Source organism: Delphinus delphis, chromosome 15 (assembly GCF_949987515.2).
Source record: "Delphinus delphis chromosome 15, mDelDel1.2, whole genome shotgun sequence".
Taxonomy (NCBI): Eukaryota; Metazoa; Chordata; class Mammalia; order Artiodactyla; family Delphinidae; genus Delphinus; species Delphinus delphis.
This window is the reverse complement of record NC_082697.1, coordinates 11,725,833-11,748,951: the sequence shown is the minus strand read 5'-3', so window position 1 is coordinate 11,748,951 and position 23,119 is coordinate 11,725,833. Positions and strand designations below refer to the sequence as shown.

At 50.0% G+C, this 23,119-nt stretch overlaps 1 protein-coding gene across 2 annotated transcripts in view; it reads right to left on the bottom strand.

Annotated features, from left to right (window-relative positions):
• The window catches only part of PTGIS (prostaglandin I2 synthase), a 43,061-nt gene extending 20,316 nt beyond the window's left edge, over positions 1 to 22,745 (bottom strand). The window contains exons 1-5 of one of the 2 annotated variants that reach the window (XM_060033433.1): positions 22,606 to 22,745; positions 14,921 to 15,044; positions 12,963 to 13,141; positions 10,301 to 10,444; positions 5,734 to 5,885 (exon numbers count right to left, since the gene is read on the bottom strand). In XM_060033433.1, coding sequence (XP_059889416.1) covers positions 5,734 to 5,885; positions 10,301 to 10,444; positions 12,963 to 13,141; positions 14,921 to 15,044; positions 22,606 to 22,679 — 673 coding nt within the window. In that variant the 5' untranslated portion in view covers positions 22,680 to 22,745. Of the gene's footprint in view, positions 1 to 5,733; positions 5,886 to 10,300; positions 10,445 to 12,962; positions 13,142 to 14,920; positions 15,194 to 22,605 lie in introns of those variants that run through there. The other variant, XM_060033432.1, reaches the window with a different exon arrangement.
• Between the last annotated feature and the right edge of the window lie 374 nt (positions 22,746 to 23,119).

Below are 23,119 nucleotides of genomic sequence, written 5' to 3'. Positions count from 1 at the left end.
TTACCTATAAATTGAGGTCAGAGTACTCATCACATAGGGTTATGCAGGGATTGAATGCACTAACATATAAAGTCCAAAGAGGGATGCCTAGCACAGGCTTAATAAACATTAGCTATATTATTAAACAAAGCTTAATGAATGTTAGTAAATTATTAGTCCAAGGAGAATATATTCATGTATTATTTCTATAAGTAAATAATAATAAATTGTGAGGTAACGAACACCCAGTTTGCAGCCATAGAGACCCAGGTTGAAATCCCAGCTCAGCCCCTTCCTAGAAGGATGATCTTGGGCAAATCACTTTGTATCTCTGAGTCTCAGTTCCCCATCTGTAAAATGGAGGCAACCTGGCTCACAGGATCATTAGGAGGACTCAAAAAGATCACACACAGAACGCACTCTGTACTGGCAGGGGTTTGGTAAGTTGTACTTGCTACATTCCTGCCATTTTTTTTTTTTTGCAGTACGCAGGCCTCTCACTGTTGTGGCCTCTCCCGTTGCGGAGCACAGGCTCCAGACGCGCAGGCTCAGCGGCCATGGCTCACGGGCCCAGCCGCTCTGCGGCACGTGGGATCTTCCCGGACCGGGGCACGAACCCGTGTCCCCTGTATCAGCAGGTGGACTCTCAACCACCGTGCCACCAGGGAAGCCCATCCTGCCATTTTTATAAGGTATTATTCAGCAGCCCCAGTGTAATGACTCAACGCTGTGAATCAGAACTGGCCGGCTCATGTGACAGGTAACTTGGTCAGAGGCAGGAGAAACAGGTTTGATGTCAGACCTCCCATGCTATGTGGGCTTGGCTGAGGCCCTGTCCATCTCTGGGCCTCAGTCTCTCCATTTGTAAAGCAAGAGGACTAGGCATGGAAACACCTCTGACCACTGGAGACCTGAGGGTACAGTTCAGAGAGGCCCCCAGCGGAGACATGTTTTTTTTTTTAAAAGCCATGTGTTTTACCTTTAAAATGCATTTGATTTTTGCATTAGACCCTGTGATTCTTTAATATAAGAATGGTTTTTTTCCCCCAAACAATATTTAAATAAATAATAATAATCCAGTGAAATGATTATTCCAGAAAGAAGCAGTATGCTTAGCTTGGGGCTCTAACTCCCTACTGCCCCCCAACTCCCTCCTGTATGAGAAGCACCAGACTCAGTGGTCTAAGGGTCTCCAAAAGGGTCAATTTTCTTTTAAAATGTTTACATTTCTAAAAGCAGAGGAGGAATAATGCATGTAAATGGTAAACAACAACAACAATAATAATAAAAGAGAAAGAAGGAAAGAAACTCTAAGAGTTCAAATGGGTGTGAGATTCTCTCCATCCCATCTCAGCTTTCCCAGAGGCAAAAATCCATAAATGTTCCCACATTTAAACACAAACACACACACACCCCCATACCCTCTGTTCTGCACCTTTTTCGTAACAGTAGATTTCAGCCTATAGCAGTATATCCCATTACTTTCTACAGTTGCATATCTTTCCTTTGTGTGAAAGCATAATTTATTTCATCAGCTACTACGGGGGACATTTAGGTTGTTTTTAGGATTTGCTAAAACAAGTGACATGCTAATGAATATCTGTGGATCCGTAGACACATGCAAGCATTTCTGTGGGGTAATTCCAAGAAGTGGAAGTACAGGATCAAAGGAATGTGTACTTTATATGTTGATAGTTTCTACCAAATCACTCTTCGAAAGAAGCTGCATAGCCTCACATGCCCACAACCAGGTCTGAGGGCCGTTCTGCACCTCAGCCTCCAGTCCCTAGCTGAGAAACCTTCCCCAACATCGCCACCTGCTGCCCATACTGGGAAGTGCAGCCTTCCCATACCCAGCCCAGAGCTGCTCCCAGAAAAACAAGGAGAGTTCCCCTCTGCATCTACACAGACTCCCCTGCAGCATCTGTATGGAGGAAACGGCAGCAGAGAAACTACTCTTTCCTGGAGAAGCAATCCATGCCGGCACGTGTCAGTGCTTTATGCACTAGCTTTTGCAAGCAGACAGACCAAGTTTCCATTTTGCTGGCTCTGCCATCTACCAGCTGTGTGTCTATGACAAGTGACTTCACCTTTCTGAGCCTCAGTTTCTTTACCTGCAAAATGAATTTAATAATACCAACTTTCCAGCACTGATGGCAGGATTCAATAAGATAAGGAGTTGTCTCTAAAAAGATATTAAGAGTCATGAACAGGCAACTCACAAAGAGGAAAAGCAAATGGCTGGTAACACTAAAAGATGTCTCATACAGTAGTCAGGGAAATGCCCATAAAGCCAGATGCCCTTTTTTGCCCATCAGATTGGCAAGGATTTAAACACCTATAATTGCACGTTGACAAGGTGGTGGGGAAATGCAAATTAAAACAAGTTACCCACCTCTGTCCATTAGATTGGCAAACAAATGGAAAGACTGAAAAAATCTGGTGGGGAATGAGCAGACTCCTTTCCTTTGGGTAGGCATATGAATTGCTCTATGGTTTTGGAAATGATGTGGCAACAGCTAATAAAAATTTTAGGGCTTCCCTGGTGGCGCAGTGGTTGAGAGTCTGCCTGCCGATGCAGGGGACAGGGGTTCGTGCCCCGGTCCGGGAGGATCCCACATGCCACGGAGTGGCTGGGCCCGTGAGCCATGGCCGCTGAGCCTGCGCGTCTGGAGCCTGTGCTCCGCAACGGGAGAGGCCACAACAGTGAGAGGCCCGCGTACCGCAAAAAAAATAAATAAATAAAATAAATTTTAATGTGCATGCCCTTTGACCCAGCAAACCCACTTCCAGGAAACTGTTAGAGAGAAATAAAATCACCAGATGGTAGAAGAGATACAAGTACAAGGAAATACTATAACAGTAACACACATGAAAAAGGAAACAATTATAAATATCCATTGGAGGGGGACGGCGGCCTAAACATTGACCTCTACTTCGCTATATTCATTTTTGCTTGAGTTAGTTTTATCATAGATTTTCTGGGGTTTTCTGGGTATAGCATCAGATTATCTGCAAATAGGGATACTTTTATTTCTTCTTTACTCATTCTTATATTGGTAATTGATTTCTCTTATCTAAGTGCATTGGTTAATGCCTCTAGATGTTTGTATTGACAAGGGAGACTGTATATCGTTAGGTTAAAAAAATAAGTTGCAGTTAATAGATATAATCCCTTTCTATAAATACACAGTGACACTTTAGATACATATATTTGTCTCCATTTTCAAAATAGAGTATCCCTACAAAACACTGTGAAGGGATACATCAGCATGTTAACGTTGGTTTCCATAGGAAGCTGAGCTTGGAAGACTGAGTATTATTACTTTTTACTGTCTACATCTACCACAAGAATATGTTTCTTTTTTTTTTTTTGCAGTACACAGGCCTCTCACTGTTGTGGCCTCTCCCGTTGTGGAGCACAGGCTCCAGACGTGCAGGCTCAGCGGCCATGGCTCACAGGCCCACCTGCTCCGCGGCATGTGGGATCTTCCCAGACCAGGGCATGAACCTGTGTCCCCTGCATCGGCAGGCGGACTCTTAACCACCAGGGAAGCCCTCTTTTTTAATTTAAACAATCTAATGTGTTAAAGTTTCATTGTTAAAAATATATAAATAAATGAAATGGGGTCATGAGCTGTTGTGAGCACTGAATGAGACAATGTTTAACCTGGTATCTGGCACCAAAGAAAATGCTCAACAAGTAGTGTTTTTTCTTTATTACCTCAGCCACTCCTAACAGCCACCTTCTAGGAAGATCCTACTGTTCTTCCCATTTTACAGATGGGATCACTGAGGCACACAGAGATTACATAAGAGCCAGTAAACCACCTCAAGCCACCTGAGCCCAGAGTCTGTCTCGACCACTGCCTTCAACTGCTCCTCCGGAGAAAAGACCTAGGGCAAAAAGAAGTTAAGTAGGGACTTCCCTACTCTTAATTTCCCTATTCTTAACAACTGTGGCACAGTAGTTAAGAATCCGCCTGCCAATGCAGGGGACACGGGTTCAAGCCCTGGTCTGGGAAGATCCCACATGCCACGGAGCAACTAAGCCCATGTGCCACAACTACTGAGCCTGCGCTCTGCAGCCCGCAAGCCACAACTACTAAGCCCACGTGCCACAATTACTGAAGCCCGTATACCTAGAGCCTGTGCTCTGCAACAAGAGAAGCCACCGCAGTGAGAAGCCCGTGCACCCCAGCGAAGAGTAGCCCCCACTTGCTGCAACTAGAGAAAGCCTGTGCGCAGTAACAAAGACCCAACGCAGCCAAAAAATTTTAAATTAATTAATTAAAAAAAAAAAAAGAAGTTAAGTAACTTGCCCCAAATCACCAGCAAGGAAGCAGCACAGTAGGGATCTGAATTCAGGTCTTGTTGCAAGTACCTGAGACCAGGACACACAGTTATTTCTCAACCTTCCTACAGCACCTGTCATACATGCAGTGTCCCAGCCTCACTGGAGATTCAGATTCAAATGGACCATGATGGGGCTGAGTGACTTGTCTTATTAACAAGGACCCCAGAGGATTCTTCTCACTGGGGAAGTCTGAGACACAGTGGCCAGGGAAGAATGCAGTCCAGTGGTTCCTATGGCCCTGGCACTCTGAATCCAGCAGGAAGCTCTTTACCAATACTGAGTCCACAGAAATGAATGACGTGGGTTTTTACCAACCGATGTGGAAAGTTCTAGATGTGGAGTTCAGTGAAAATGCTAAGTAGCAGAACAATGCCTCTCCAGTGTGCTAGGTCGATGTTATAAAAGCACAGGGCTGACAACTAAGAAAAAAGAAGGCATGTGTGCTCAGAAAGACATGCTCAAGAATGTTCGTAACAAGCTAACCCAACCAGAAACCAGAACCCACCAAGATGTCCATCAACCAGGAATGGATGACAAATTGTGGTTATTACACTAATGAAATACTTCACAGCAATGAAAAAGAACTATAGGTACATTCAACCTGCATGAATCTTACACACATGAAGCTGAGTGAAAGAAATCAGACATGAAAGGGCACATGTTGTATGATTCGTTTTAAAGGAAGTGTAAGAACAGGTAAAACTAAGCTGAGGTGAAAGAAATCCATACAGTGGCTAGCTCTGGGGGGTGGATACTGACTGGGAAAGGGCATACAAAGTTTAGATTTACCTCTAAGCTGTGCATTTAGGACCTGTGTGCTTTCCTGTGCATAAATTATACCTCAGTAAAAAAGAGAAATTAAAAACCTTAAAAATAGAAAAAAAATGACACACAACTCTGTGTGTGTGTGTGTGTGTGTGTGTGTGTTTAGAGAGAATTCTGCAGGATATACTCCAAGCTAGTAATAATGGTCACCTCTGTGGATGGGAGCGGGAGTGGTGGGCTGGGATGGGGAGAAGTTGGAGAATTCTTTTATTGTTCCCTTTAAGTTATTCTATATGGCTTGAATTTCTTATAATCAGCATAAACTACTTGTAAAAAATTCTAGAGCAAATTAAATCATAAAACTAGAAAAGGAGCATACACAAACACACACACACACACACTCAAGGTCCCCAGGCCCCACTCTAGATGTGCTGTATCAGAATTTCCACCAGGAACCCCAGCTCTAGTCCAAGCCCTGCCTCCCCACCACTCTGCTCTTGCATACCCCAGTGACGGGGATCTCACTACCTTTAAGGGCATTAGAACATCTTTCCTCCTATGTTGTCTATGATCCTCCCTCTCTGGGTCCCTCCATTAGCCCCACCACCCACCAGGGCCCCCATGGCGCTTACCCACTGACAGGGAGCCACGTGCCAGTTTGGGGAGCAGCAGGTCAAGCTGGCGGAAGGTGTGGAAGACGTCGGCTGAGTGGACGCGGTCCTGGGCCTGGCTCTCCTGGGTGTGTGGCGGTGCCTCGACACCGTACAGAGTCAGGTAGCCGGCTCTGGGGGCGGCAAACAGCTGGTCAGGGGGTTGTCTTTGGATACTCCCGGCCGAACCCTCCCAGGGCTGCCTACACGTTTTCTTCATTTGTACACCTGAGGAGCACCTGATTTTCCTACCATGTGTCAGGGACCTCTCTGGGCCACAGCGTCAGCAGAGAAGAAAACAGACAAAACCCTCACACACCCATGGAGCCAACACTCTAATGAGGGAGACAGACATACAGAGAAACGAGTGGATGAGTCATAGGTCAGGTGGGGCTCAGAGGGAGGGACAAAGAGGGAGGGGGTGGGGAGGGGCTCTCGGTGAAGGATGAGAAGGAGCCAGCGTGGGAGGAGCAGAGGGAGGGGCCTGAGGCGCAGGGAAGAGCCAACCTCCTGCGGCGGGAAGGAGGCAGAGTGTGGAGGCGCTACCTGGAGGCTGGCGAGCAGAGCAGAGTGAGGGGTGGCCAGTGGGGCAAGATGGGGGCACCGATCAGGAAAGGAGGCTCCTGCCCCTGGAGATGGAGTCAGGGTGGGCTCCCTGGAGGAGGCAGGTCTGAGCTGAGACCTGCAGGATAAGCAGGGGAAAGGGGTTCGGGCAGAGGGCACGGTCCCCGCAAAGGCCCAGGGCCAAGGGAGCAACCACAGCCAGGTCAGGGCGCTGCCAGGTACTGCCGGCCCAGGTGCTGGACTGGAGAGTGAGGGGCCGGCGCGGAGCACCCTGGGAGTCTGCACACACACACTCAAAACACACACACACACACACACACACACACACACACAGCCCGCAGGAATGCTCTCACAGGAAATGTTTTCACCACCAGCCAATTTTTTTTTTTTTTTTTTTTTTGCGGTACGCGGGCCTCTCACTGCTGTGGCCTCTCCCGTTGCGGAGCACAGGCTCTGGACGCGCAGGCTCAGCGGCCATGGCTCACGGGCCCAGCCGCTCTGCGGCATGTGGGATCTTCCCGGACCGGGGCACGAACCCGCGTCCCCTGCATCGGCAGGCGGACTCTCAACCACTGCGCCACCAGGGAAGCCCCACCAGCCACTTTTTAATGCTCCAGGAGTCCAGCCCCACTGGCCTCAGTCCTGGGAGGAAAACCACAGGTTTTCACTTTTTCCACGTGGTGAGAGGGGCCAGGACTTCTGAGAGAGACACCGTGAAGCCCTGATGCAGCCCCCTCAGGCCTTCCTGGGTCTCCCAGGACAGGGATTTTCCGGAGAAGGAGAGGAAAGAAGCAGGAATGAGGGAGGATGGGGCTGAGAAAGGCCTGTCTGGTCCCCACTTTGTCCCTCATTCACACAGTGTAGACACGTAGTAGGTCTTCAATAAATTTTCTATCAATGGATGAATGGAAGGATGGGAGGGAGGATGGGTGGATGGATGCATGGATAGTGAGAACTTAATCCTGAGAACACTGATATTGGAAGAAAATATGGGGTCACCATGATTCTGAGCTCAGTTATCCAAGCTACTGTCCCACCTTTTCCCTGCATCCCACTCACCTTCCCCTCATCCAGTTTTGGCCTCCATGCCCCCCAGAGATGGCAAGTTCAAGACCTGCCCATCCCACTGGACTAAAAGGAGGAATCCTTCCTTCAGAACAGCTGAAACGAGCTACCTATAGAGTCTAACCCGTCGGCCCTACTGATGCCTCTGCATCAGCCCGGAAGGAATTCCCTCCTCCTTTTCCTCCCTGGATCCCTCTTCTTCAGAAGAATGTCCTCAGTCTCCTTATGGCAGAAGTTGTAAAGGCGCAGCCCACAATCTGGATTCAGTCCAGAAACGTGTTTTGTTTGGTTAATAGAGTTTTCCTAAAAACAACCCAATGCATATTTAAACAATTGGGGAAATTCATACAAACTCTGCATTTCCCCCTCCATCTCATTTTGAAAAAGGAGAAAGCCTGACCACTGGCAGCCTACAGTCCCGCCTGGCAGCCCTGGGCAGAAGTGGAGTCACGGCCACCCCTCTTAGACGGAAACAAGCTGGCAGGGTCAGACGGTCCTCCCCAGGCCCTGCGGTCTCTGTGACACTGCAGTTAAACACCTGTCACCATTTGTCATCCTACTTGCACTGGTTTTTTTCTTAAAGCAGAAAACTAGTTCCTTAGATAAAATATCTACCAAAAATAGGCAATGAAAAATAACCCCTCCCCAAAAGACAAGAAAACCAGGAAGACCACGAGGTTTCACGCTGTGGACACGAAGGCCCTTCCTGTGGCGCCTCCACATCAAAATAACACCTGGCACAGCTGAAGACCGGCAATAAATAATTACACGGCCTATAAATACACACATGACCTACAGGTGGCGCTAGGAGCCATAAAGAAAAAGCTGGAATGGGCCGGGTAATGAGGGGGCCATCATATTAAATGGGGTGGCAGGAAAGACCTCCCTGAGCAGGTGACCCTTGAGATGAGACTTGAATGAAGTGAGGCGGGAGCCATGCTGACATATAGGGAAGAGCATTCTTGAGCAAGGGAACAGAAACTGCAAGGGCCGTGAGTTGGGAGCATGCCTGGCCTGTTCCAGGGGCAGCAAGGAGGCTGGTGAGATGACACCAGTGGAATCAGAGTTAGAACTCTGGATGTGACTGAGTGAGGCAGGGGCCCACACAGGACAGGTTGGAATCTCACGGTCTCGGGCTACGTGAACACACACCTCTGTACCCGTGTGACTGTCATCCAACTTGCCCACTGCCTTTCTATTTCAGGGGCTGCAGATGGCGATGAAAAGGCCCAAGGAGGCAGGAGCTGCAGCCCGGGGCTCAGGCCCTGAAGACACAGGGATCCATTTACATCTGCCCTCCTGCACTGTGCCTGCTGTTACCATGAACCTAAACGGACCCAGCTGCCACCGCGTGGCCCCCACCTCCCCCAGTGCCTCAGCTTCTTCTCTGACTTCTTTGCCCGCACAAGGATACGGGATGGCAGGAGCTAGGAGACCTGCGAGTGCCCTGCTGTGAACTTGCTGGGTGGTTTTAGCGGCCCCTCTCTGGACCTCAGTCTCCACACCATATGACAGGGTAGACCAGACCTGCATCACCCAGACCAATCACAGCCCTTGATGGTATCTGCACCACTCCAGGGTGAAATGAGAAAAAGGCGACACACCAAGGGTCGTGCTTGAGAGTGTAGGCTCTGCAGCCAGCCCTGCCAGGACCCCAACCATGGGACTCTGGGCAAATGACTTAGAATCTCCAGGCCTTAGTTATCTCATCTGTCAAATGGGGTTTGTAAAGTACCCGCCTCACAGAGTTGTTGTGAGGATTAAATGTATTAGCGCACGCTGAGCCTACAAGAACACACACACGTCATAAATATTCCTGTGTGCCCATATGTGTCAGCAAATGCCTGTCCTTTATCCTCAAACTGTGTTGCTGTAATTTTTTGGAGCGGTTGAAATGTCTCGCTTGTATGAGATGCTGGTCATTAGGGATGCCACCAAAAACTGCTGGCTCTCCTTCCCTCACTGCCTGTGGCCATGCTCCTCCATCCCTGCCACCACGCAGTCAAATCCACCAGCAGGTCCCACCGACCCCATCCCCCAAAGCTACCCAAATTCTTGCCATCGCCTGGTCCAGGCCACCATTCTGTCTCACCTGGGCAACTAAAACAGCCTCCTAACAGGTCCCCCTGCCTCCCTTTCATTGCCACCCACCCGAACTATGGTCTAGTCTCTGTCGGGCAGCCAAAGAGAGCTTTTAAAACTCTAAGTCCGGGCTTCCCTGGTGGCGCAGTGGTTGAGAATCTCCCTGCCAATGCAGGGGACACGGGTTCGAGCCCTGGTCTGGGAAGATCCCACATGCCGCGGAGCAACTAGGCCCGTGGGCCACAACTACTGAGCCTGCGCGTCTGGAGCCTGTGCTCCGCAACAAGAGAGGCCGCGATAGTGAGAGGCCCGCGCACTGCGATGAAGAGTGGCCCCCGCTTGCCGCAACTAGAGAAAGCCCGTGCACAGAAATGAAGACCCAACACAGCCATAAATAAATAAATAAATAAAAAGGAATTCCTTTTAAAAAAAAAAAAACCAACTCTAAGTCCAATGGTGTCATACCCCTGCTTAAACCCCCAATGTCACTCATCTCACTTAGAATAAATTCCAAAGCCTTCCATGGCCTTGAGGCTCTGTGAGACACGGTTTCTGCCAGTTTCTCTGACCTCATCCCCCCGCCCAACCTCCTTGGCTCATTAGGCTCCAGCCACACTGGCCCTCTCACCAAGCATCTGGGTGACCAGCAAGGCCCCTTTTCTGGCCTGTGTCTCCTTTACAGCTCACAGGCTGAGTCAGGCGACCACTCAAGAGTCCCAGATACAAAATGTCGCCTTGCAGCCTTTGCTTTGGAGCATCCCAAACTGCTTCCCCAACCACAAAGTCCTCCTGGTTCCCTTGGCCACTATTAATGGCTGGTCCAGAGTGCTGGGCTCACCTGAGCAGGAAGCTGTAGGAGAATTCGAGGAGTCCCATCTCATGCCAGCCACTGCCTGCTTCCATGGTGTCACCCAGCAGGACAGTGTGGAGGTTGGTATACATGGCTTCTGTGAGCGCCTGGAGCTCTTTGTGGAGGAGAGTCCTGGGGCAAGGAACCAAGGTGTGAGAGGGTAGCTTCCAAAAATATATATATATGCACACAGGCACCTCCTTGGCCAAACCTCAGAGTCCCAGGGCTCCAGTGCCTCAGTGGCAATGAGGGCTTTTGGAAGATTGGCTTAAACAAAATATTATTTCTATCATCATCCACAATGACGATAGTTATTATTAATTTTGCCAAGCACAATGATCTCATTTCATCTTTTGACAGCCCCAGGGATAACAGTTACTATTATGATACCCATTTTACAGATGGAGAGACTCAGGGACAGAGAGGAAAGTGATTTGCCAAGGTCACACAGCCAGTAAGTGATACAGCTGGGACTGAAACCCTGATCTGCCCAACTCCAGAGTCTGAACTTTTAAACATAATAGCCATCCCCTCTCGGGGCACATGAGCTTGGATAAGGAACCCACAGACTTGCAGAAGAGAGAGAACTAAGAAACCAGCCCTTTCTCCTTGAGATCCAAAGTTAGGGAGACCTGTTTGGATAAAGTGTCCTGGACCAAGGATTGCTAATAAACATGACTCCAAGTGAATGCTCCATGAGGAATAAGGCAATCTGGCTGGCGATCTGGTCTTGTCGTTGAGTACCTAGGAGTCTGAGGAGAGGACCAGTTCTGGGAGAGCATGTGGCTGAAGCCAGAAGCCCCTCTGTACTGAGCCCCCACAGTACAGTCAATATTGAGCCATGACTGAATGTATGATTAGAAGCCAGGAAAGATGGGATCTTCTATCTAAGTTTAAGGCCCCTCTACACTGCACAAGGATCTAAACCATAAAGGACCCCACCGCATCGAGCGAAGCGTCCATGGGGTGGTGCAGAGCCGGTGTTCAACAGCGACACCTTGTGGCAGCAACAAGACCAGTGCTAGTGTGCCCATCAGGTGCTCTGGCTCTCTGTCGCCATCTGCTGTTTGGACATAGGATGGACTCCTTTAGACTGAACAAGCCCCTGGGTTCTTGGATAATTCAAGACGGGAAAGCCTCCAGAGGGGTTCCGTGAACTTCCAGGTAATAAAAGCTTTGGGATGTTTCACTGTTGGAAAAACAATAGATACGACCCATGTGAGATACTGTGTGTGAAGGGCTTAACATAGCGCTTGGCACATTGTAAGTGCTTAATACATGGGAGCTGACACAGTGATCAACCCTGCTCCAGCTGTTCCCTTGACTCCACTCCAAGCACTAGTCCTTGACAGAGACAGGAGCCCCCAATAGATGTGGCAGCCATGCCCAGAAGACCTCATGCCAGCTTTTGAGAAATGCCCAGAAACTCTCGAGGGTAGACACTGGAGGAAACTGGGATCCTCCCTGGGTAGGGGGGTAGGATGCAGTGAACTGTGGACTCTTGTTGCTAATGGAATCCCTAGAATAGCAGGACCCAGGACACTCAGGCTCAGGAATACTCCTAGCAGTTGTCCCACAAAGCCAAGGTCAGACTGAGCATTGTCTCTCATCCATGTTCACCTCATGAGGCTGGCCTTTCCTCAGCTTTAGCAGTCCTGCAAAACCCGGCTTTCTAGATGCTTTTCCTGACTCCAGGAGGTGAGTCTTCCTGGAGAGAGATCGCTAAAGATGCCCATCAGACCGTGTGCACTCTTTAGGGGAGGATGCAGAGTCTTACTTCCTCAGTATCTCGGTGGGAGGAGAATGGGCTGTGGAGTCTGCAGACCTGGGTTCAAATCCCAGCTCTGACGCTTACTAGCAGTAGACCTTGGGTAAGTCACTTCACTTCTCTGAACCTCTGTTTCCTCATCTGTAAAATATGGATAAAAATACCTACCTCTGAAGCTGTTGCACAGATATGAACACGTGCCTATCAAACACCTGGCATTTGGCAGGTGTCTTCAGAGGGAGGTTGGCGTCATTCTGTGCTCCTGCATCTAGGATGGCGACCAGTGTATGAACGAATACAGGGTAAATGCCCTCACAGGTCCTTTTGTAAGTATTACTTATGTTTCAGGACCTGCACCACTTCCTAGCTGTGTGACCTCGGGCAAGTCACTTCTCTTCTCTGAGCCCCGTGTCCTCATCTATAAAATGGGGCTGTAAGTTACCCTCCAGCATTGCTGTGAAGACTCATGAGATCATGCATGATGCCTGGCACAGAGTATGGACTCAAAAACATTAATCACCCCACCACCTCCCTTTATCTGACAGATGTGGAAACAGAGGCTCGGTGCGGGGGTGTGGTTTGCCCAAAGTCACAAAGCTAGGCAGTGGGAAAGCTGGGATTTGAATCTAGGTCTAGCTGACCCCAACCCTGGTCTCCTTCTACTAAAAATCAGAGCTGCCTCTTGGGAAGTAAAGAGTTCTTCTTCAGCCCAATTCTCTAGGGTTGTTTCTTGTTTTGTTTTTGTTTGTTTTCACAAAACGAAATGTCTTTACTGGACACCTGTTGTGGAAACAAGCTCAGCTCACACAGGACTTGAACTACGAGGGTAGAAGCCGATCGCCCACCCTGGCCCACCCATGGGTACCATCTGCAGCCACTCACGGTTTCATCTTGGACTTTTCATCACTGGGGCTGTAATGCGGAAGCTGCACGTCGAAAATCCTCTCCATGAGGAAGACGGCGTAGGCGTGGAAGTCCAGCCTGGTGCGAGGCTCCCACACCACCATGTCATAGGAGTGTGGGTCCAGGAGGACAGTGACATACCTGCCCCCCACCAGCACCTGGGAAGTTGGCAGGGATGGAGTGAGGAGTACGACTATGAAAACAGCAGTTCTCTGAGGTCGACTTACCCCGTGACAGGCAGTGGCCCCACCAGCTACTTAACAGACAATGTCCCCTCATCTACCTCTCACAACCACCCTGTGAGGCAGGGACCATCATTCACCCATTTATAGCTGAAATGTGATAAGGCGTATAACGTGCCCAAGACCACACACCTGAGAAGTGGCAGAGCTGGGAAAGGAATTCGGCACTTTTTCTGAACCAAAGGTTATGCTCTTAACCACCTCACTTTTAAGCATCTTCCACGGTTATCTTGGTTAATGTCATATCTCCAGCAGCCAGGAGAGAGTCTGCCCACAGAAGCAGCAGATGGATGTGTGTGCATCGTAGGTGGATGGACGGATGGATGGGATGGATGGATGAATGTACAGACGGATGGATGGGAGGATGTCGGTGGATAAATGGATATATTATAGGTATGGGTGGGTGGATGGATGGATGAGTGGATAAATGGATGGAAGAAAGGAAGGAAGGATGGATGGATGTTGTTGGATAAATGCTAGTGGATGTGAAAGCAAAACCTTCTTTGGGAGGCTGAGCTCTGTATGTGACATGCTGCTCAAGACAGGAAGGAGACAGCACTGGAGAGCTATAATCCTGCAGTCAACAAGGGTGAGGGCATTTTCCCTCCAATGTGTGTGGAGGGGGTCACACAACTCCAACTACCCACTGCCTTAGCCTTGTTTTCAAAATGTGGTCTGTGAGTCATGGTAATCAAACTCTCTTATAAAATACAAGCCAATATCCAAGAAAAATGCTGTTGGATGGATGGTTAGATGGGTGGATAAATGGAAGGATAGATCATTGAATGTATGTTGGATGGAAAGATGGATGGATGGGCAGCTAGAGGGTGCTTGCAAACTAAATGTATGAATGAATGTTGGGTACAGGGATGGCAGGATGCTAAGTGGATACTGGGTAAACAGATTGAAGGGTGAATGTTGGATTCACTTCTAACCTCCAAGTTAGAAGGAGACGTGGAAGGTGGGTGGATGAGTGACGGTTGTTTGGATGTTGAAGTGGTGGATGGAGAGAGATATAAATAGATGTATGTAGAGTGGACAGACATTGGATATTGAAAGGATAGATAATCAAATGCTGGGTGGTGGTGGCAGATGGATGGAAACATGGGCAGATAAGCAGAAGAATGGAAGTTGGTGGAAACTGAATACATGGTTGAAAGTTGGATGGATGCTATGTCCATGAGTGGAAGAATGCTGGATAAATTGGGTAGACAGGTAGAGGAACAGATGATGGACAAGTGGATGGAGAGACAGATTTTGGATAGATATTTAGAAAGATGGACGAATGAGTGGATAGATGGAGGTTGATGGAAATGGAATATATGAATGAATATTGGATGGATATTAAGACGGAAGAAGGCTGCTTAGATATTGGGCAGATAGGCAGAAGGACAGATGTTAGATGGATGGGTAGATGTGGGACAGATGGAAGTTGAATGAATGGATAGAGGTCGGTTAGATGAACACACCAAGTATTGGATAATATTAAATGACTGCATAGCTGCATGTTGGGAAGATGCTAGAGGGATAATGAAGGGATGAATGTTAGATAAACGTTGGATAGGCATATAGAAAGTTGGCTGGACCACTGGATGGTTAGTGTATGGATGGGTATTGAAGAAATCAGTAAACACCAGGTTTAATAGGCCCAGCTGCTCATCCCCTTCCCTCCCAAGAGGCAAAAGAGGCACTTACAGTAAAGATATCACCATGCTTCTCCTTCATCCTAGTGAGGAAGCTGGCGGCATCTTTTCCAAACTCCAAAGCATAGCCCAACCAGGGGATACTGCCCAGGTCCAGTGGGGGCTCGCCAGGTCGCCTGCAGAAGCCACAGCACTTATCACCATTTGATAAAGCAGGGAAGAGGATAGAATGTGGGGCGTGGCGTGAGATTTTCAGGGGAGAGGAAGGCTTCCCTGAGGAGACATTTGACCAAAGACCTGAAGGCCGTGAGGGAGGGAGCCACATGGGTATCTAAAAGAAGAGCTTCCAAGTGGAGGGAACAAGTGCAGAGGCCCCTAAGCTGGATCATGCCTGGTGTGTGCAAAGAACAGTGAGGAGGCCAGGGTGGCTGGATGTGGGAACAAGGCGCGTACAGTAGAAGGTGAGGCCGGAGCAGTAACAGGGCCAGACCATGCAGGGCCTTGCAGGCAGCTCTGAGGACTTCAGCTTTTGCTCTGAGTGAGGGGGGAGCCATCGGAGTTCGAAGCAGAGGAGGCACAGGATTTGGCTTTGGTTTTTACAAGTGGCTTTTGGCTGCTGAGTAGGGAATAGACCACAGGGGGCTGAGAGCAGAAGCTGGGGTACCAGTTGATGTTCGTACATACTGGGGGGTCCAGTTAAGGTGGTCACCTCTCTGCAGGTAGGAGAACCTTCCAGAACCCAGTGGTATTAGGATACAGAGTTCTCTGTATGAGCCAGCATGGACCAGGGTCCTCCTGGTCATCTCACACTTCCTCTCATGCCCACCGGGAAAGGGTAAGGCTGGAGAGCATGGCTGGATAGCAGGAAGTGGTAGAAGAACTGCCCTGTCGCTGACCCCTGACTGCCCCTCTCCAGCTCAGAATCTGAGGTCTCTCAGGAGGCCAGACGCCATGCCCGTGGCCTGTGGGGATGCCCCAGGGGTACAGGTAGCTCAGCCAGGGGGTAGGAAGGTTGTGTGTGATATTCAAGGTCAAAATCTCATCTGTGAGAGCAGAGGGACTCCTCTGAGGATATAATAACATATCTACACCTCACTATGGTGGATGGAATTCTAATATGACTACAATGACCTACAACTGAGTGAGGGAGCTGGTACAGTTGACTTTGAGAAAGGATGATTCTTCTTAGTGGACCTGACCTAATCAGGGGAGGACAGGGCTTACAAGGGGCAGGGATCTTCCTGGCAAAAGAGACTGAGATTTGGCGTAAGGGAGATTCTTTGCTGCTGGCTTTGAAGATGGAAGGGGCCACATGGCAAGGAATGCATGGGGCCTCTAGGGGCTATGAGTGGACCTTGGCTGACAGCAAGCAAGGAAATGGGGACCTCAGTCCCACAACCGCAAGGAGCTGAATTCAGCCAGATTCTTCCCTGGAGGTTCCTGATAGGAAGGCAGCCTGGCCAACACCTTAATTTCTGCCTTGTAAGACTCTGGACAGAGAACACAGACACACTGTACTGGACTTCTGATCTACTGAAGTGTGAGCTAATAAATGGGTGTTGTTTTAAGCTCCCAACTATATGGTAATTTGTTACACAGCAAGAGATAACTAATATACTCAAACTGACATTGCACTTGCACTGGGCCCTGCCCTTGGCCAAGCATTCGATATATGAATGTCTCATCTCATCCTCCCCAACCACCCTCTGAGGGAGGGGCTCCATTCACACCTTCACCAAATATTAACTATGAAGCAGGCATCGTCCTGGGTGCTGGAGATACAGGAGTGAACAGGGAAGATGAGGTGGAGAGCCCTGACCTCACAGGGCTTACATACTAATAAGCGGAGACAGACGAAAACAAAGAAGCAATATCATTTCAGAGAGCGAGAAGTGTGACGAAGAAAATAAAGGAGATAAAACGTGACAATGAAAAGACAAATAACCCAATTTAACAATGCACAAAAGAATCTGAATGGACAGCTCTCCAAGGAAGATATACAAATGGCCAGTAAGCACATGAAAAGATTCTCAACATCATTAGTCATTGGGGAAATGAAAATCAAAACGACAAGCAGTACCATTTCAAATCCACTAAGATGGCCATAATGTTTAAAAAAAAAAAAAAAAAGGAAATAAGTGCTGGGAAGACTGTGGAGAAATGGGAATCCTCATGTATTTCTGGTGGGAACGTATAATGGTGCAGCTGCTCTGCAAACTAGTCTCACAGTTTCTTGAAAGATTAAAAGAGTGACTATATGACCCAGCAATATATCCCAAAGAATTGAAAACATAAGTTCATACATAAACTTATACACTATTGTTCGTGGTATCATTAATCATAATAGCCCCAAAGTGGAACCAACCCAAATGTCCACCGACAGATGAATGTATAAACACAATGTGGTGTATTCATATGGTGGAACATTATTCAGTCATGAAAAGGAGTGAAGTACTGATTCACGCTACAAATTGGAAGCACCTCAAGACCATCATGCTGAGTAAAAGAAGCCAGACACAAAAGGCCATATAGAGTATGATTCTATTTCTATGAATGTCCAGAGAAGGCAAATCAATGGGGACAGGAAGTAGATTCGTGGTTTCCAGAGTCTGAGGGGAGGGTGGAATGGAGAGTGACCGCTCACGGGTACCAGGTTTCTTTTTGGAGTGATGAACATATTCCAGATTTAGACAGTGGTGATGGGTGCACAGCCCTGTGGCTATACTAAAAACCACTGAATTGTATATTTTAAAAGGGTGAGTTTTCTAGTATGGGAAATACATCTCATTAAGGAAAAAAGAAAGAAGGGTGATACGAGATAGTGGGGAGGTGCTAGTTTAGAGAAGGTGGTCAGGGAGGGCCTTTCCAAGGAGGTGCCATGTGAGCAGAGACTGGAAGGAAGAGCAGGGAGAAGAACCTTACAGGCAGAGGGAACAGCAAGTGCAAAGGCCCTGGGGCAAGAGTGCACTTGGTGATGTTCTCAAGACAGCAGGAGCCGCTGTGGCGGGAGTGGAGGATGTGGGGGTGAAAGACTGGAAATGACCTGGGGACCAAGAAGGCCAGTGGCCGAGGACAGAGTCTGGCTTTTATTACAAGTGTGGTGGGAACCCTCTGGAGGGTAGGATTTAGGAAGTGATGTGATTTAGGAAGTGACGTGATTTAGGAAGTAGGATTTAGGAAGTGATGTGATTGTGCTTTTAAAAGGTTGCAAGAGGGAATTCCTTGGCGGTCCAGTGGTTAGGACTCCACGCTTCCACTGCAGGAGGCACAGGTTCAATCCTTGGTCGGGGAACTAAGATGCCGCAGGCTGCGCAGTGCGGCCAAAAAAATAAATAAAGGTTGCAAGAGCGAGAGGCGGGAGGGAGATGTGTCAGGAGACTAAAGCAATTACGGTGGGAGTGGAGGCTGTGATCCTCCAGGAGCCAGGCCCAGCATCCGACTCGTCCACTTCCAGGTTGGGGGTTTTTGTGCCATCCCCAGAAGTCCAGGGGGGACCACCTTCCCTTCATCCTTCTTCCCCTCCCTGTCTACGTTCTTCCACCATGGCCTCCTGCCTCCTCAGTCTGACTGTCCCCCAACATAACCCAAAGCGGGGAACAGGTGGTGGACAGAGAGACTGGCTAGATTTGAGGGCCAGAGTTTGGGAAATATGGAAGCAGAACCAGAGGCGAGGGTTGAGGGCATTAGGAAATGCCTCCCCCCGCCCACCTCCTCCTCTCGCCCCACGCCCACCCTGCCTCTGAGCCCATCATTGAGGAGACTCGCAAAGGGGCAGCTCGGGGATTCCAAGGGGGTGCTGGGGACGTGCCAGGACCCTTCCTTTCCCCTCGCCTCTCTGTGAGCCAGCTTCTCCTGAAGGCTCCGTTTAAAGGCTGGCACAGCACAGGGCTGGAGGAGCCCAGCGTGCACCTGCCCTCTTCCAGTCCACGTCTGAGCCCAGAGACAGGACACGGCAGCGGCGATTTCTGCACAAGAGGCAGGAGGGCAGGATGGTTGTCATGAGCCTGACTTTAGCACCACACCTCCTGGCTTCAAATCCCAGCAGTGCTCCTTGCCGGCCGTGTGACTTTGCTTCCCCACGCCTGTTTCCTCACCTGTAAAAGAGGAGTGACGACACTACAGACTACACTGGGCTGTGATGAAGATGAAGGGGGCTATAGAACAGTGCTTGGCACCTGGCAACCAGGGAGCAGCTGGGGTGGGTCTGAGAAGCAGGACCAATACGACTCCCGGGTGCCATTTCTTGAGCAACGGCTATATGCCAGGTGCAAAGGTTTCCTTGCTTGGGAATAATGGCTGATACTTGATGAGCCCTGATTGTGTTATCCTTTGAGGAAGGAAGCATTGTATTTCTATCAAGCCCATCTTACAGCAGATGAAACTGAGGCGCAGAAGGGGCTGAGCCACTTGCCCGAGGGCCCACCGTGGAGGGTCTGGGTTTCTAACCCAGGCAGGCCTGGCTGCAGAGCCCACACTCTTGATGCTACCCTGGCCCCAAGTCACCCCAAGTGGACATCTGCACAGCCACTTTGCAGGTGAGGAAACTGAGACATAGAGAGGTTCCAGCGACCTTCCCAAGCGCAGGGCCTGAGACCTTCCCCTAAGACATCTTTGGGGTGTGGGTGGGGCTTCCTTCCCCTGCCTTTCACTCTGCCTGCCACCGGAGCTCCCCAGCGAGCCTGGTGTTATTTCTGGCAGCACTCATCTTTCCCCTGAAAAGTTCCAAGGAGCTGTGGACAAAGGCAGGAAGCTGGGAGCCCAGGCGTCTGATTCCTGATGTGCCAGAGGTTCCTTCAGCCCCCGGGCCCTGAATCCAACCGAGGCCCAGGTCACGTTCCAGGGTGACTCAGCCAGAGGCCAGCGGGGGCGAAGGAGGCTCTATTTTGGGGTCTGCGGTCTCTAGCCTTCCTCACGGACACTCTCACTGTTCTGAGGCAGGGATGCAGGGCGTGACCCTCTCATCCCCAGCTGCTGCCCACACGGCTGATCGCTGCCTTCCCTTCCTCCTCTGTAAAATGGGGGTAACAAGAGTGCCCCCATCTCCAAGTTAGGAGAAAATGAGATCGGGGGCCTAAATTCCGGCCCCTGTGGGGTCTCCCAAGGGTCCACGCAACTCTGCCTCCCCAGGGTCCACACTACCACCCGCACAACTGTCAGTGACTCCCATACCCACACTTCTCCCCAGTACCCCACCTGGTGAAACTGCTAAGCTGTCCACAGGTATAAAAATCAACAACTCACCCTCAAAGACAAATTAGCTCTCTGGATTGATAGCAAGAATTAGCTAAAATAATGTTTGGCATTCCTTCTAATCCAGCAATTCCACTCTCACCTACTATTATCGTCATCATTCCCTGTTTTGTTTTGTTTTGTTGGGTTTTTTTTGGCAGTGCCGTGCGGCCTGTGGGATCTTAGTTCCCTGACCAGGGATCGAACCTGTGCCCCCTGCAGTGGAAGCACGGAATCCTAAACACTAGAATGCCAGGCAATTCCATCATCATTCCCATTTTAAAGACTGGGAAACTGGACTTCTCTGGCGGTCCAGTGGTTAAGACTGCGCTTCTATTGCAGGGGCCGCAGGTTTGATCCCTGGTTGGGGAACTAAGATCCTGCATGCCGTATGGTGTGGCCAAAAAGAAAAACAGCATAAAGATTGGGAAACTGAGGCAGAGAGCAGTTACTCAACTTGTTCTTATTCCTGGAGGCTGGGAGTTTCCATATGCTAAGCACCCAGGTACCCAGCCTCCCAGAATCCATGTATTCTGTGGCTGCCCTCATCTGCCCCAGAGAAAAGCACAGACTAGGAGGCCCCACAGGATGAGCCCAGCACATTGCCTGAAATAGCAAAAACACTGGAAACAACTTGAGTCCCTCAACAGGGACAGGAATAGAAGGGAAAAAAGAAACCTGCACCTATTCATACTATGGAATACTACACAAAAAATCGAAAGAATGAATTAGATCTCCACATAGCAACATGGACGGATGTCAAAACGAAAATCTGTAGTGAAAACAGCAAAGGTACAGTCTGAAAACAACTCTGTACAGAGTTTCCAAAAAGCCTGACAACTTAGGAAAAATAATTTATTTCTCTATAAGGAAACTTATCTGTAGCCTTTTTCGTTTTCATTTTTCCAGGCAAATGATTGAATGTATGGTGTTAAGTTTCACCTGGAAAGGTGTCCAGAGGTTGAAGAAAAATATCGTGAACTCACTGTGTGGAAATTCAACTAACACATTGTTTAAAAATAAAAGGTTTCCAGAAAACTTCTGGAATTTTCAGACACTCTGATTTAAACACACACACACCACACTTCCACCGCCCTGTGTTATCTACGAGCTAATGTCTATGCGTATAAGGATAATTTTTAAAACAGCTGGGAGGCTGAGGAGATATGACAACCAAAGGCAGTACCCCGGATGAGATCCTAGCTCAGAAAGAAGACGTTAACGGAAAAACTGATGAAATTCAAATAAAGTCTGGAGTCTGGTTAATCGTAACAGACCAGTGTTGGTTTTTTTAGTTTTAATGACTGTACCATGATAATGTAAGAGGTTAACAATAGCAGAAACTGTGAGGGGTATTTGGGAACTCTTTGTACAACTTTTCTGTAAATATAAAACCAGTCTAAAATAAAAAATCTTTTTAAAAGATCTGGGAGGTTCCTCTCAAATTAATCAACAGTAGAGGTCCTGAATTGTCGGAAGAGTGGTTAGTAGGGCTTCAGTCTTATTTACAATGGGATAAGTGCTTAAGTCGAATGTATTCCTTGTGCAATTCAAATTAGTTTTTAAAATATTTTATAAAAAGAACAAGATCTATACTGCCATCTCCTTGATTTGAGATAGGTGAGTTTTACTTTTCTCCTAAATCGCAGATTCTCAAGGGAGCAGGAGAACCTTGGGGACTAGGAAGCTGAGGCGTTTGGTTCTGGTTCTACTCTGCCCGAGTAGACCTCCGCAGAAGGGAGACCCCTTTGTGGGCCTGAGTTTCTCTGGCAGAGGGAAATACCGAGCCTACTCAGCCCCTGCATCCGGATCGGGGAATCCTGTGGAAGGTGGTTCCAGGGCCGGTAAGAGGGCATCGCTCAGGGCCTCTGCCTTCCCCAGCCTCAACTCTGCCGTCTGTGTAATGGGGGTGAGAGCAAGCCTGGGGGGTGACACCGAGTTGGTGCACGATCCAGACAGAGGCTGAAGAGCGGGAGGGGGCTTCTTCCACCGGGGGTCACACCGAGCATGTCCACGCACCCACTCTGCACCCGTGACTCTCGGTTCTCACCTGCAACCCCCTTGCAGGTCCCAGGCACCGCTCTCTGGGCCAGGCCCGGGCTTCTCGCGCCCCGGCCGAGCGAGTGTGTGCGGTGGGTGAGCAGCCCTCTGGGACTCCCGTCCCTGCACCTTCCCGCGCGCGTCTCCCCAACTCTGAGCCCTCTTTAAGCCCTCTGGGCCTGGCCCCCTCGCCGGGGCGGGGGAGGGGCGCGGAAGCCCCTTCGGCCGGACACTTGGACTCCCACCTCCAGGCTCGCCCGGGGGGTGTAGGGGACGGTGGGAAGAGGATCCCCTCCTGCCCGGGGGACTGGAGCGGGGGCTCCGACGTGGGCCTGCCGCTGGCTCGGCGACCCCCTCGTTGCAGCCGGGGCGCGGGCCTGAGCGGAGACGACCCTTTGTCTGGCCGGGGGCGACGCTGGCGGGCCGGGGTGGGGGAAGCCGGGGGTAGGCCGGGCGGGGGGCACTCACCGCGTGCGCCGGCGGGTCAGCAGCAGCAGCAGTAGCAGCGCGGCCAGAAGCCCGAAGACCACGGCCCAGGACATGGCAGGCCCGGCGACCAGGCTGCGGCTGCGGAACGCCGGAGGCGGCCGGCCTGGCTTGGGGGCCACGGGGGCCACGGGGACCCAGTCCCAGAGCCGACCCCGCCCCCACGCCCCTCCCTCTCCCCCCGCCCACCCGCCTACGGGCGGGGGCAGGGCCTGCGATCCCTCCCAGGTCCAGAAGGGTGGGTGGGGTGGCTCTTGGAGACTCCGTTCGGCTCAGCTTCTACGGGACAGGCTCCGACCCCTGGCCCAGGAAAGGGTGGGAGGGATGTGCGTGGAAAATGTGGGTGCGGGGGACGGGAGGGATGGTGTAGGGGAAAGGGAAGGGATGTGCAGGGAGGGAGGGGTTACGCGGGGGTGTGGGGGAGGAATGGGGGATTTGGGGAAGAGGAAGGAAGGGAATATGGGGGGACGGAGGGGTGATGGGGATAGAGAAAGTG